Here is a 15,244-nt window from a genome sequence, read left to right as displayed (position 1 = left end):
GAGTGATTAGGAACTCACAGCCCCCCTTGGGTTATGAATTCTCAAACAAGAATTTAGTCTGTGCATATTTGGGTTGAGCTGATGCTGCAAATAGTACTTTTCCCAGAGGCCATGTCTAAATATGCTTGGTTCATGTGTGCAGAGCTGATGTGGACCCAGCTCTTCCCTTGGTATATAATCCTTTTTACTGTGAAATTAGTTTCTTTGGCAGCCTTTTGGTAATTTAGTCAAGAGTCCTCAATGCCTTGGTTTCTCCATGTGCAAAATTAAGACAGCACCTCCTTACACTTCAGTGAACTGGGAGGCTTCACTCCCTGAGTTCTGAAGCTACTTCAGCTCATACCTGGAAGATGCAGTAGAAATATTTGGCTGAAAAATGGAAGCCCTTAGGTGAAAGTGTTTCAGAGCTCATGGCATGCAGGAGGTCAAACTAGCTGATCACAATTTTGCCTCTGGCTTTAAAACCTTTTATCTGTTAAACATATACATCCATAATTATACAGGTTTAATTATTTTATGGATATGTGCACTCCACCAGCAAGGCTCTGTTGTGGTTTTCCTACTGTGAGAGTGTGGGCAAATTTACATTCCCACATTGTGGTGCTGTGCTTGGACTGTAATGAACACCTTGATGGAAGAACGATGGCTGCTCCAAAAACTGATTGGATAAAATTGGTGTCATCTTATTAACAAAGCTGCATTTAGGTGTAATTAAGTTATACTTAGTTTAGTACAAGGTCTGACAGTATGAGAATACTGTAATTAATTCCAAGTTGTATTAACATATTAATTGACACAAGGTAAGCTTCCCATAATACTTGCAGAATGTGCTCATATTACCCAGGAAGTGAAAAGATTTTTAAGAAAATGCTCATATTTATAAAAGCATGCTCATAACACCTTTTCATTTGGAATTGGGTTTGGTTTCTTGCAAGCTAAGGCCTGGATGTCACAGGTGCTCTGGTCCTGGAAATCTTCCTGCTTCTGAAACCCAGTTATTGTGGGTGCTGAAGTTCAACTGACAGTCTTTTACTAAAGTTTGAGAATGTCTTCAACTCCTTTCCTTAAATAGAACATTAATTTTTTCAAACTAACCTGTGGCCAGCTTTGTTTCTGCAGCTGTCATTCATTCAGCTCTGTTTCCCTGTGAACACAGCACTGCTGAAATTACTGCACACATTGTCTCTACTTGTCTCATTTTCAGTAGCAAAAGTTTATGATCACTTCAAAGAACTAATTTGAAAGACTAAATTGATGTTTGTAGTGAATGTTAATTGTCTTTCATTAAGATACTGCATATATAAGGTAAATATTTGTATGTATATGCACACAATATAGGCATGTGCTGGAAAAGCAGAAGTTGTGAATTTACTCGAGTGCTCTTCCAAGGTATTCTGAAGTTTCCCAGTAGGGAGTTGTAGAATACCAAATTATAATAAACAATGATCTTTTATTTATTTTGTGTTTTGTTTTTCACAGCTACAAGAAAACCAAGATGAAATCGAAAATATGATGAACTCTATTTTTAAGGGTATATTTGTTCATAGATACCGGTAAGAAAATGCATGTTCCAGAAGGCTCTGCTAACACAGTGTGATCATAAGGAAAGTCAAGGGCAGCTTCTGGGTTGATTTTCTTCTGATGTAATATTGTAGATGCTGCAGGATCACTGTCAAAAACATTTGAAGTTATGGAAGAATATACAAATTGTAACCTCTATTAATTACTCAGTACAGCCATCCACACAACTTTAATTCAGTAGACAGCTTTAAAAGGTTGTGGGAGACATGGGCTTTGAATCTTTGCATTTTGAAAAGAAAAGTTGTCCATGCTGGGAGCACAAAAATTATATATCTTAAGAATAATCAGATAATTACTGCATGTCGTAGGCTAGCAGTTGTCCTCCAGCCTGCATTTCTTTTTGTATGTCTTGGGTATAAACAGCAAATTTGGAATATGGTTTACCAGAGAGCAGTAGTCTTTTAAAATAGACGGGTTGTTGTGCATCACAAGATGTCTCAGAGCATCTGCATCACCTTGGTGCAACCAGCTCTTTAAATGTTAATTGACTTGCTGAAATCAAAAGATAAAATTCCAGGGTACCAAACTATGCAATTAGCCTTTCAGATTTCAGTTCTGCTTTAAAAGTTTATAATTGATGGAATCTTTTAGGAAAACAGCAGGAAAAAAGGGTGTATGAGAAGAGAGTTAGAAGGTGAAGAGGAACCCATAGGCCAAAACCATTGGCCAGAGGGATGGATGATTGTAATTTGGAGAAAAGTACCCAGGAAACTGGGAAGGTGCTTGGGCTGACAAATGAGTGTGAGCAGCACAGTGGGGTTGGAGAGTGTCTCCTCAGTACCTGAGCATGGAAAGAAAGTTCATGGTTTATGGCCAGGAAGCCTTGAGCTGCTTGGCAGCAGGAGGGATGGGTATGCAGAGCCAGCAGGTACATGATGTGCTAGATTAGTGTGGCACTCACACCATTTTGTAAGGAGAGCAGCTTTCATGGCATATGTAAAAAAGCTGAAGAAATTAAATTCTAAGAGTGTTTCCATTTTTATCCCTTCAGAACTTAGTGTATTATATCAAACAAAACATTGCTTTAAAATATCCTCTTAGTAGTTCATGCTCTTGTGTGGGATTGGAAAAAGCCTTTTGGTGGTCTGCATTCTGGTGCTTTTGCTTTTTCTTTTGAAGTCTTCCTTTTGTAAAAAAGTTTATTTTCATGCCTCCTGCCACCACTAGTAAAGATTTTGCCGATGTTACTGTAAAAAAGGAGAGGACAAATCAATAAACTCCATTTATTGAAAAAGGTGCCCATGGTGACCCTGTTAGACCCGTGGGGAATTAACTGAAATCAGACAGGTGGTGGCACCACTTGTGCCACTGTTCAGAGGGGTCAGGAGGAATCTGTTGCCACTCTGCCCCCAGAGCCACCTGTGTGAGCTTGAGCTGTCCTTGACCTTTTGGGGAACCCCAAAGAGTCTCTTAACAACATACAGCAAACCACGAGTAATGGTTCACAACAGAGAGCACAGAGTGACACTCCTGCACTCACAGCTGGATGAGAAAATAGAGAGGGAAAATGTCTCTGTGAAAACCAGCTGACAACAAAACCCAGGGGGGATAAAATGTAAAGGATTGTGAACTATTATCTGCTTTCATAACTTCTTAATTTCTTGAACCTTCCTTCTCTCAAATAGTTCAAATTATTTATAAACTTCACATGATTTTACAGGCCTTAGACCATGCACAAGTGGTGATGATTTTGAAAGAATATTATTTTAATTATTCTCAGAGAGTAAGTCCCATCCTTCAGTATGGTTCAGACTCAGCCACAGTGATTCATGCTTAGTGACCTTTGTAGCTTAAATAACAAGTCCTTGACCTAAGTAAAACTCCCAAAACTGTTTCATTCAGAATGTGTCTTTTGACAAGTGTTGCAGGGAGATTACATCTTTCTGTAGATTGGCTTCCAATTTACTGGAAGATTTCAGTTCTTGCTTTTCTCATCAAGATTTAAAAAAAAAAAAAAAAATTTGCAGAAATAGCTAAATAGTTTTCTAGGTTTAACGCTAGGTAGTGTGAACAGCAGATTTGGTCAAAGCTGACAACCACTCCAGCAACCCTGAGGAGCACACTGCTCTGCACCTGGTATTTCCCAAATATCCATTAGAGACTCTGTGGCTCCGGTCCTGAATATGCTGGCCTTAATCACAATTCTTGTGTGTACTTTGGCATGAAAGGTACACTGAAGTGGCACTTGGAATGGCACTGGTAAAATCTGTTTCCTGACACTGCTGTGGTTTGTCCTAAGGTTTATGGGCCTGCCTTGTCAAGCCAAAATTTCAAAAGGAAATGCAGAATTTCTTACCTGAACCCCTTTTGTCAAATCCTTTCAGAAGTTGCATCATGGAGGATCTCTTTACCCAGAGTAGGAACTTAGGCTGTGAATTGTGCTGCGAGTATTTTCATCTTGTAGACCTTTCTTTGCATTTTGTGCTGAAACAAGGGTTAAATATATTTCATGTATAAGATCTGTAGATGCCACATTAGTTTTCATCTCTGTGCTGGACCAGATTCTGTTTCTTTCTAGAAGCATTTGGCGAGTAATACAAGCTTACATCACTAATTTATGATAATAAATAATGCATTCATTATTCCAAAAACACTTCCAGTGCAGGTATAATTAGTATTTATATGTTCTTGTGTCATCTAGAAATAATGTGTATTTTCAAAAAGCTAAACAAATCATAGTGACCAGAAGCTAAAATGTATTTAACTGTGTAAATATTAGAAGAAAAGAATTATTGTTTAATGACAAGCAATTACCACATTAAAAGCAAAGGTTCAAAGATTTTTTTGGCTGTATTGAGTTTGATACAGCATTGTATGGGCATGGAGTCTGTGTTAATGATTCCTTCAGGAACACAAGTGATTCTGATCAGTGATAGTTGCCTGGAAGGTGATGTGGAGTGGGAAGTGGCATCTCACAAGTTCCCTGCTTCTCTGGCAGCTTGAGTCTGTTTGCTGGTCTCACATCCTTGATTCTGTCTCATTTTCAATTATACTGGAGATGTTAAATTGTTATTGTATTATATCTCCTATTAAGCTGAATAGCTTTCTTCTTTTTTTTTTTTTTTTGGTTTTAAGTAGCAGCTTGGAGTGAGTGTCTGTAGTGCTGAGGGATCCCTGAGAAGACTTTTGAATCAAGAAGCAGTTTTTCACTTTGCCTAGGGAAGCTTGAATGCACTCTTAGAGAAAACATGATTTTTCCTGCTTTTTGGCTGGCAGTGCTGCATGATTAAATAGTTGTTGACATTTAGGTTCTTTTTGGGATTGCCATTAAATCCTTCCAAATCCTCTACAGTTAGTAAATTTATAAGGTGGTGAAATAACTTACTTGGATGTGAGGACTCAGGCTGTCATCCCCTAGTAAGAATGTCTTCCTCACTACTTTGTGTTGCTGCAGATGAGGCTCCCAGTTTTTTCTTGATTTATGTTTACTAATCTTTCAGTTTTTCTGTAAGTCTTGCATTCGTCCACCTATATTTTGCTTTTAAAATAGTTTACAAGTAACTCCATGTAAGAGAATTGCTAATCTAATTAAACACACACACACACACACATGTTTGTGAGTGTGTGACTATAGTCATAGTTTAAACTAAAACTTGTCTTCATTATGGCTGCCTTTCCCATAAGGAACACAGTTTTTAACCCTTGAGTGTGATATTTAGCACGTTGGTCCTTACACTACTTAAACCTGTTTGAGAAATCCCTGGTAGGAGGAACTTGTTTGATGCCCTGCCCTGCTCCTAATGCACCTTGTCTCCATTGTGGATTGCCCCTTACCTTGGTTCTGAGGTAACAGAGGCTTCAGGAGGCTGGACAGACCAGGTTTACTGATGCTGTTGGGAAGTTGTTAAAATTAATGTTTCTCAAAAGCAGAGAGAGACAATGGCAGTGGTTTGGTGGCATTTCACACAGGTGTCCCCCTCATGTTATTGCATTAAATGCATTACATGCTGTTTATACTTTCCTGCTGTTACAGCAGTACAGTTTCCTCCCTGCAAGTTCAATTCAAACACTGAGACCTGCCAGGAGAAGTTCCCCTGGCCACGTGTGATGCTGGGCTTGGTTCATGGTCCCTGTGGGACCTGGGGTTCCAGCTCAGGGTCTGCAAAGTCAGGGGCAGGACAAAGGCACTGGATTAGCTGGGACAGCCTGCAGGAGGGAAGTACATACTTCCAGTATGGAGTCACCAGGGGCTTGCTGCTCTAGGTTAGGGCTATGAACCTGTGCAGTGCCTTGAGCGGAAAAGTGAGTGCATTTTATTTGTATTTTGTAAAATTGATTACTTTCAGAACAGTGCAATTTTTCATTTTTGCAAATATTCTCTTGCTTGAAGCTTGGAATTTTTATTTCCTTCCCATAAATTAAATTTCATTCTGGGGCTCTGTTGGTCTGGTTTAGAATTAAATTGATGTTTATTACTTTTCCAAAAAGATTTTTTTTTTTCATAAAAATACAAAACAAGGGTCTCAATTACAAGCAAGTTCCAGTGTTTGCAAAGCACCAGACATTCCCTTCTTCTGTGCAGTTACTCTTTGTGTTCTTCTTGTATTACAGCTGAAATTTGGAACTGTGAGGCAGTGCCAGCTGGAGTGGCACAAGTGATTTCTCATGGTAACAGATGTCCCAGAGATGGAATTACTGAAGGGACAGATGGCCCCCATCCCTTTTCTCGTCATTTCATTATTAGTAAAGATGCCATGCTCCATGTCAGGCAGGCAGGAAAGTGCCAATCAGATGGAAAGCATTTCCATCCTGGTCTCCTTAGGTGACCTCTCCAGTTTCCTGCCACCCCTCCTCACTAAGCAGTTGATAAGTCTGCCTGAGATATGTCTTTGCTGACTTGCCACAGTCAGAATGTAGGATAAAAGCAAGAAAATGGGAAGAAACCAATGCTGAAGTGCAAATCTCTCATGGGTTTTGTTGTAGGGGTGTTCATGGGGAATATGAAATGAGATCTCTGTGTAGCAAATTCCATTGTGCTCCTCTGGCAGGTGCCTTTGGCTAAACCAAATAGCTTCTTCCACCTTGCAATGGTTCTGCACCTCAAGCTGGAGACAGCTGGGCTGCAAAGCAGATGTCAGTGATGCTGTTTCAGAAATGATTGCCCAGAGGAGGTTTGTAGCTTGGGTTCATAATTCTCTTTGAAAAAAGAGAGGTTAAAGATGGAGTAATAGACTAAGAAGCAAACTAGGGTGAGAATTTCTTTACGTAGAGGAAATGTAGGAGCATCTATAAACACTGAAATTATTAGATCAGTGAGTTCAAGGATGTACAGGAACATCAGTGAGATGGCAGTAAGAACAGTGGCAGGCCTCACTTAGTGAGGTTCATGACCAATAAAAGCAAAATATTATAGCTATGGCAATGGGAATAAGAAGGATATTTGTCTGTAATGTGGCTAATCCTTTTCTTTTCTTTTTCTGTATTAGTGATGCTATTGCTGAAATTAGAGCTGTCTGTATTGAAGAAATTGGTGTCTGGATGAAAATGTACAGTGATGCCTTCCTGAATGATAGTTATTTAAAATATGTTGGTTGGACACTACATGACAGGGTGAGTATTGTGTATTCCCACACACAGCAGAGTACACTGGAGGCAGCTGCTGCTGTGCTGCCCAGCACAGCGTTATCCTTGGCTTACAAAGAGGTTTTCTGTTTCCTCACCTGGTATCTTTCAATCAGGTCACTTCCAGGTATTGGCTTCAATTAGGAGACAGTACTCCCAGTCTGCTGGTCTGTGTGCTTTTCATGTGGTCAGTCTCTGATGAAGTATCTTGACAGAAATCCTTCCGTGGGGCTTTTCTGTTGATTACAAGAGAAAGAGAAGTCTCTTCAGAGCATCCTTGAGAGCCTCTGTGTCTGAAGCAGAACGGAAGAGGGATTTCCATGTGTCTTCCATTTACATTGCCCAAAGGTTAGAGGAAAAAAAGAGATCTCTGGGTCCTGAATAGACACCGCTGGTTCCACAACCATGTTCCACGAGTGAAGTGCTCATCAGTTCACTGTCCCTTCCTTCCTTTTCAAGGTTCTCTTTAGCTTTTTCTTCAGAAAAATGTTGAAACACCAGATAGAAGGAAAAGAGGTGCTTTTCTTACTCAGCACAGTTCTTAGTACTGATGGTATCCACCTAATTCTTGCAGCAAGAGGAGCCCATTGTGGGTGCTGACAGAGGGCTTTGCACTTCTGCCTGGGGACTTTTGTACACCAGCACTGGCTGTGCTCCCACTCACACAAAACCACTGGAATCACTTGTTTTACTCTAAGCTCCCTTGCTAACACTATCCAAGGAATACAACTTACAGTACTGTTGAAATGCTCATCAAATTCCAGCATCCTGATTCAGACTATTCTCCTTTTCTAGGAGCATTGGTGGAAAAAAATTGTCAGTCTGCAAGTTCATTTGGATTACTTGCATAACTGATAGTTAACAGCTGATTCTTGAAAAATATTACTTTTTTCAGTAATTTCAAACATCATCTTAATATTTAGGATCTGACGTGGTCACTCTTGTGCTGAATTCTGAACAACATGAGTCATGCAGATGTTGGCTTTCACTAATTATAGAAGTCAGCTGCTGCTGCTGGTTCTTTTAACTACAGCTGCCAGGAATCTGCCTCTTGCCTTCATTTGGATGAGCAGTTGACTTGTTAAGAGTATCCTCTAGACATGGGATTTCTTTCCAAACCTGTAGTTCTCAAGCTTTCCCTTTACAAATTTTCCCCAAACTATTAACATTAGATCTCACTGGGCAAAACTCGGTCAGGGGGAAGATCCTGCTTACTGCTCCCATGAGCCATGGCCACTTGTCTGCCCCAGAGCCACTGCACTGTGTCTCAGTGAATACTGGACATGGAAACACAGCCATGGCAGTGCCTGGAGGGACAGAACTGCTGCTCTGTGTCCCTTGTTGGTGACATTGCTGTGCCTCACTAGTTGCCATGCTCCAGGAGAAGACATCATTGTTCAAGTTAGCAAACCAGTGGGCAGGTTAGCTGAGGTTGGAGGATTGGGATTTAAGGTGTGTGGAGGGCTTTGTTTTACTAGGACTCGTAATTTAAATAAATTATTCCTTGAATAATTGCAGTGGATTTTTGGGAGCACATTCTAAACCTTGTAGAACATTTCCACAAGGTAGCACCTCCGGAATGCAGTGGGGCTGCACTTCACAGCTCTCAGCCCCCTCCTAGTGTCTTTGAAGTCCATCCATTTCTCACATCACTCCCTTTACCCATCTGTGGAATCTCACACTCTCATCTGTCACATCCAGCAATTTCTCATATCATGTGCAGTATTTTCTCACACCCTCTTCTGTTAGTTTAACCTCAGGCCAGGGTCTAGTCATCTGCCTGCAGCCTTAACACATATTTATACCCCAGCTTTTTTAAAAATCAACATGTTCTTTCATAGCAGAGAAATTTTGAATTACAGTGTTAGGATAAAAAACTAGACCATTTGGACCAGGCACAGCAGAATTCTATCAGACTGCTCTTCCTCTGCTTCATAAAATTTTTTTGTTGCAGGCCACAGAAGTACCCTGGGGTTCTAAGTCTTTAAATCACTAATGTGTTTAATGTCCCAGTCCACCTGATAGGTGGTGGGGTTTTATTGATGTTGTGGATGTGTCATCTACAGAGTGAGACAGACTGTAGGTAGAATGGGGAAGAGTCTGGGGCAGGTGTCAAGTAATGAAAAGGGAGGAGAGACATTTTGGAAAGCACAGAAAGGAGGGTGGAGATGCAATAGGAAGAATATATTGGAAAAAGATGGAGTAAGAGCCAACTGAAAATGCAAAGCCTCCAGAAGTACAAGATCCCTTAACAGCATGGTTTTCATTGGCACCGCCTGAAAAACTGCCAGCTGGTACCCAAGTTTCTTGATTTTGCTTTGCTTTGATCAGGAGATAATTTTTGCTATAATTGGTATTTAAAAAATGAAGGCTGAGGCAATAGCCATAAGCTATTTTCACTTCACATGAGCAGCAGTCACCCCAAGATTATTAACTTCTCTGGAAGTTTGCTGCTGCAGAAAGGAGAGAGCAGTGCAGGAGATTCCTGAGCAGTTTCATATTCTACTTCAGAAGACATACAAATTAAACCACAGGGAAGAACAGTTCTTACACTTCTTTGTAGTAGCTCCAACGTAGTCTTTCAGAGGTAGAATACAAAAGTTTCATGGAAAATCCTTATATTTTGTATGTTAATCATGTCTCCCAGATTTCAAACAAATGTCTGTAGGGATTTTTGGTTTTTATAGATTCTCATTTGAATGGTGCTTTCAAGTTTTGCCTTTCTCTGCTTTTAAGCATCTTTTTTATTCCCATGTATCTTGGAGCATAAATAAAAGTGTATAAACTATGATATAATTGCATTAAAAAACCCTCTTGAAAATAGAAGTGTTAAATTAGACTGTTCTGTCTTGTCACCTACTTCATTGATGTGTGGAACTGTTTTGAAACCGTAATTGTCTCTAGATACCTGGACAGTCATGGTTCTTAAAACCAGTTCCTAACACATAAGAACGTGCTTTTTTTCTTTCTTTGCATTCCTCTTACTGTATTTATTGTCTATTTCTGTGGAGAGGATGAACCCAGGGTCCTCTGAAACAGATGTTCCTCTTGTGCTTGACCTCCTAATTAATTAATGAATGAATTAGGTAAATAAGTTCTCTCTTAGTTTACTAAGTCTCTTGCTGGCCTTCCTGTCCATCCCTGTTTGCAGCTTTTATGCTGGCATGTTTCTTAAGAATCACCCTAACAAGCATTCACACCCAATTACTTCCTTGCTAGAAGGTGTTAGGGATGTTCAAAGCTCCTGTGAGCTGGATGATTCTCACAGTTATGAAGAACCATCTCGTGTGTGGTGTTGAGGGTCCGTGGCACATTGCTGCTCCTCCACTCTGGACTGGAGTGCATCCACACACACCTTCACCCTGGCCTTCTTTGCTTCCTGTCCAGCTCACTGCCCTTTAGGCTTCCCAGGGCGTTCCTGCCACTCATCTCCACTGACTTTGTTTTAAAACCTCCTTACCAGGATTAGCAAGCTGATGTGCAGGAGCTCTTCCCTCTCCAAAGAGGTGAATTCCATCCTTGACTAACAGTTTAAAAGACAGACTCAGATAAAGTCCTCCTTCATCATTCTTCTGCCAGAGGGGCAGTCATTTCCAGGGTTTGCCTCTGTGTCTCCTGGTCCTGCTGCTAGCCAGAGGGACCAGATGTAACATAACCTTTCTCTCTCTCTTCCTCACCTGCTCCTGCAGTCCCTTCTCCTCAGATCTGGTCCAGGACACTTTGGTTAGGGCCTGGCTGCAGTTGTCTGGCAGGGCATGCAAGGAGCCATACAAGGAGCCTGTGCTCAGGGTGTGGTTCCTGCCTGCCTGGCTCCATTTGCTGGCTTGAGCTTTTCAGAGAGCCCAGTACAGGGCCTGGACTGAGCTCTGGGACCATGGATCCATGGAGTCTGGGGAAGTCTCCAAGGGCTTTGGGCTCTATGGGCCTAAACAGTCTGAGCCTGCTTTGCCCAGGTCTGGGGTCCCATTGTGGGTGAGTTTTCCATTTGGCAGTGGGCTCACAGGTAGGACAGGCTCCAGTGCAGCTGTAAATAGAGCTGCTGCCTTACTGTGCCTTACAGTGCTCATGCAGGCCAGAACTGACCTGGTCCTGATCCTCTGGGGCTCAGCGAGCTGAGGCCATCAGAGGCCTATGTCCTGTGAGTGGTGATGACTCCAGACATCCTGGGCATTCTGAGCACCACACAGCAGAGGAGGGCATCATTTCTGGTACTGCCACATAGGTGCTATTAAAAAAAGAATGTCAAGCAGCATTTCTCTGGGCTTTTTTAGCAGCTGATCACATTCATGTAATTTTTCTTCAAGCAAGTTCTTTTCTGTACCTTGAAAGAGCCTATGTCATATCCCTTTAAACGTACCTTACACCTCATTGACTTTCTCTGGAGTGGTAGTCAGAAAGATCCCTAGAAGAGAGCACGATTGCTCAGAGACTCCTCATGGATATAGAGAGATGATTTCTCAGGAACAGTTGTTTTTCATGGAAGTTCTTCGGAAAACCCAGCTTCTGTGCTGCTTTTGTGTTCTATTTCAAATTTTGAAATAGGTGTGAAGGAGGAAAGAAACTTTAAAATTTGGATTTATATCTTCTGCTTTTATGTCAGTCTGTGAATGTTCTTTCAGTTTTTAATGTGATCACTTTTTAAGTACAGACTGGATTCTGGAATAGACAGTTTCAGAAATTAAGCCCTCTGGGTATGGATTTTTATTGATGAAGTTCAATAGTTTATTTTAGTTCTTGAGCAACTTAAGGCCTTTAAGCAACTTAAGGCAGTGAACTCTACAGAGTATATTTGAGTAGATTTGTGTTTATAACCTTTTGGCTATCCACAAATATTTTACAGCAAGAATTTATAGTTTGCCAATATGGTACAGTTGAGTTGCCCACCTGCAGCACAGGGGATTCAGTCCCTCTCTTCATCAGCAGTGTTCCTGCAGGACACAAGCCTTGATCCACAGGCCCTGTCCTGTGATGCCCACATTTCCTGCTGCAGCCCACCAGACCAAAGCAGTCCCCAGCAGTTGGGAATGAGCTGCTGCCACCAGCACAGCTCAGGCGCAGGGACACAAGCCACCCTTCTTCCCACGGGCTCCTCGGGCTGTGGCTCAGATGTGTTGTTCCTGTGGCAGCAGCCTGCTCCCCACTGGAGGATCTCTCACACCTTCTGCATCCTTCAGCCTGTGCTGTCCTTCTGTGAGAGATGGAATGTAAAACCTGTGGGGGTAACAAATGCAGCGTGTGTGCCCTGTGTCCCCACGAGCTGTCAGCCGTGGGCCTGTGGGCTCCTTCCTGAAGACAAACAGCCACACTGCCTGCACCAAGCACCTGGACATCCGACATCCTTATTTTGGATTTACTTGTTGCATTCTTTATCTTTTTGTGGAGTCACTTGAAAGGGAAGCACTAACAGACATATAAGTGATGGCACATTAGTTCTTTCTGTATGCAAATAGGAAGAAATTTAACATTGTAGGTGACTGCATGTGGATTTTGGTTTTTAGTAAATTGCAAATTGGCTTTGGTCATTTGCATAACATTTTAAGTGTACATTAAACAAATTACAGTATTATATTTTTTAATATTCATGTGCATTTGGTTAAAGTATTCTGACAGCTAATCTCAGTGTTTTTTATTTAGCAAGGTGAAGTGAGGTTGAAGTGTTTGAAAGCTCTTCAGAGTCTGTATACCAACAGAGAGTTGTTTCCCAAACTGGAGCTGTTCACTAATAGATTCAAGGTAAGAGGAAATGCAGTTTTTGGAAGGAGGACAGAAAGTAAAAGTGTCATCATCCTGTTGTGGTCTTAGAGTCACGTCTATTAAGAATGAACTCATTAGATTGTCACAAGGCTTGTAACTGCAGTACTGAAACTGTGTTACTGAATGCTGAAATTAAGCCAAATCCATTTCACAGCGTTTATGTTGGGAGATTTGTCAGACTTAGCCAGGATGATTATTTGTCTGTATGTGTTATTTATAGCTTATATATTGTCCTTATTCAATCTGCCTGTACTTAGTTAATTTTAGATTTATTGATTTTAAAGGATGTATACTAACACAATCTAAAATGTAGCTGAAAGTAGCAGCCAGTGAACTGGCCTTGCTGCAGAACAGGAGTTCACATTGTGCTTCCAAGCCCCTTGAACCACATTGGCCCTTCAGGAGAGAAGTGTTGGGGCAATATTTCATGGGGTTTTTATTAGCACAAACTTTTTGTGTAATATCTGGATAAGAATGTGGCTGTTAATTCACTTTGTGGTCTGACTGTTTTATTGTACAAGTGAACTATCTGGAGAGATGGGTGTGGAAACACTGTCCCTGCTCTTGTTTGGATGCCTGCTGAGGGGAGCATTCAGGCACTGCCACCATGTCAGCTGCTGCCTCTCCCTGTGGCTTTTGTGTTCTGCAGAATACCCTACTGTGGGAAAAGCTACCCCCAAGGAAAAACTCATTTATTTCATTTAAATCTTTATTAGAATGATGATGAAAAAATTTGTTTAGAAAAGAAACAGAGCTGACTGGTTTATTTTAACTTAAATCATTATTATAATGCTGATTAAAAATTCTGTTTAGAAAAGTGGAGATTTACATATTTATAAATATGTAATGTAATACTGTGCACAAGACTTAAACTTCTCCCTGTAGATTCTCCCTGTATGAAAACAGTTTATAAAAACATGATAATCAGCTTTTTTCCACATTCACTTGAGATACAGAAAAAAGATGCTTAGCCTGCAATAAGCCTAGATATTAAGGAAGGCTTTTTTTCCAAAATTATAATTATATAATAGAGCAGACTCTTTATTAATAGTCTTCTTCATTTAAGATAACAGTCTTAAAGGGCAGATAAAATAAATGTCTACCAGAAATGAACTACATATAGTTGACTAAAGTAGGAGATAAGACTTGATCATTTTAAGACACTACTTAAGGGCCTGCATTCTTCTAATTTTATAAAGCCAGTTTCTTGCACTGTTGCAGTAAAGACAAAATTTCCCCTTATAGGAGAGAACCTGGTAAAGAGGATCAGACTCAGTTACTCTCTAATGCCTCCAATAAGTCTGCTTTGCTTTATCCTCACAGGACAACCAGAAAAATGGACCCTCCAACTCTGCTGATTTTCCTGTTCCCTCTGTGCTGATTTAGATTTATTTATATTTGCTGCTTCTGTAATTCCATTTTTTAAAAGATTGTCACTAAAGCTCTCATGGGCTTTTATCTACTTCTCTTTACTAGAAAATGTGCTGAATGCTTCTTTGTCATGATCCCATAATTTGTAAGGGAAAAGACTGCTTAGAGGCTGAACTGTCCCATGCACCTGCAAAACTTTCAGCATAATTGGAGACAGTTTGGGCAATAGTTACTCTGTAATGTACTCCAGAAAACTACAGGGACATGAAACCTCTAAATACATCCTGCTTTTCACAGCACAGACAATTCTCTTAAAGGAAGCTAGGTTAGCCTGTGCATTGCTGCTTGGCTTGGAATGGTACAAGGAGTTTTCATTTCTGTCAAAGAGGTTCAGAAGGAAGGGAGCCTTGCTAGGAATTCATCTTTCTTCTGTCCTATAAAAGCTGGTTTTACTACAGAAATATCTATCATTATGAAATAAAACAGAGGAAAAGGTGTGCTCCAAGTCTCTGGGAGCCCAGAGAACAGATTTCTTTAACGTAATGATTAATCACTTTCAGTTTCTGCCACATCAAGAGAACAAAAAGCTGGCATGGCCCAAATGCCTGCACTTGGATTTACAGCTGTGCTGTCAGGGATGTGGCCTTTGGCACCAGGATGGAGCAAAGTTCCAAGTTAATGCTTTTTGAATCTCTGATACATTAGCTAAATGTCTTGCTACCACAGACTCTACCACCACCTCTTTGAAAAATAATTGACCTAACTGCCATTTTCAGTTCCATGGCTGCTTATTTATATTTTTTCATCAGAATTTAATCGACCTGCACAGTTCAGCTGGTGTTCAGTTCAATCCATTCAAACTGAGAGAAATCTCTCTAGAGGTCTTCTAGCTGTTTAAAGAATAAATTAATTTGATCCAGAGTGCCTTGTGCTGGGTGTTAATATTTCATCTCCTTCCAGAGAGCTGTGACAAGGA

General features: G+C 40.8%; 1 protein-coding gene across 4 annotated transcripts in view; it reads left to right on the top strand.

Moving 5' to 3' along the window:
* STAG1 (stromal antigen 1) overlaps positions 1–15,244 on the top strand; it is a 158,098-nt gene that overhangs the window by 99,387 nt on the left and 43,467 nt on the right. For all 4 annotated transcript variants that reach the window (XM_041487049.1, XM_041487050.1, XM_041487048.1 and 1 more), the window contains 3 exons: positions 1,480–1,553; positions 7,008–7,131; positions 12,778–12,876. In XM_041487049.1, the coding sequence (XP_041342983.1) occupies positions 1,480–1,553; positions 7,008–7,131; positions 12,778–12,876 (297 nt within the window). The remainder of the gene's footprint in view (positions 1–1,479; positions 1,554–7,007; positions 7,132–12,777; positions 12,877–15,244) is intronic.

Source organism: Pyrgilauda ruficollis, unplaced genomic scaffold, assembly GCF_017590135.1.
Source record: "Pyrgilauda ruficollis isolate IOZ18807 unplaced genomic scaffold, ASM1759013v1 scaffold79, whole genome shotgun sequence".
In the NCBI taxonomy this organism is placed as follows: Eukaryota; Metazoa; Chordata; class Aves; order Passeriformes; family Passeridae; genus Pyrgilauda; species Pyrgilauda ruficollis.
The sequence above is the reverse complement of the archived record's forward strand: the minus strand, read 5'-3'. Positions and strand labels throughout refer to the sequence as shown.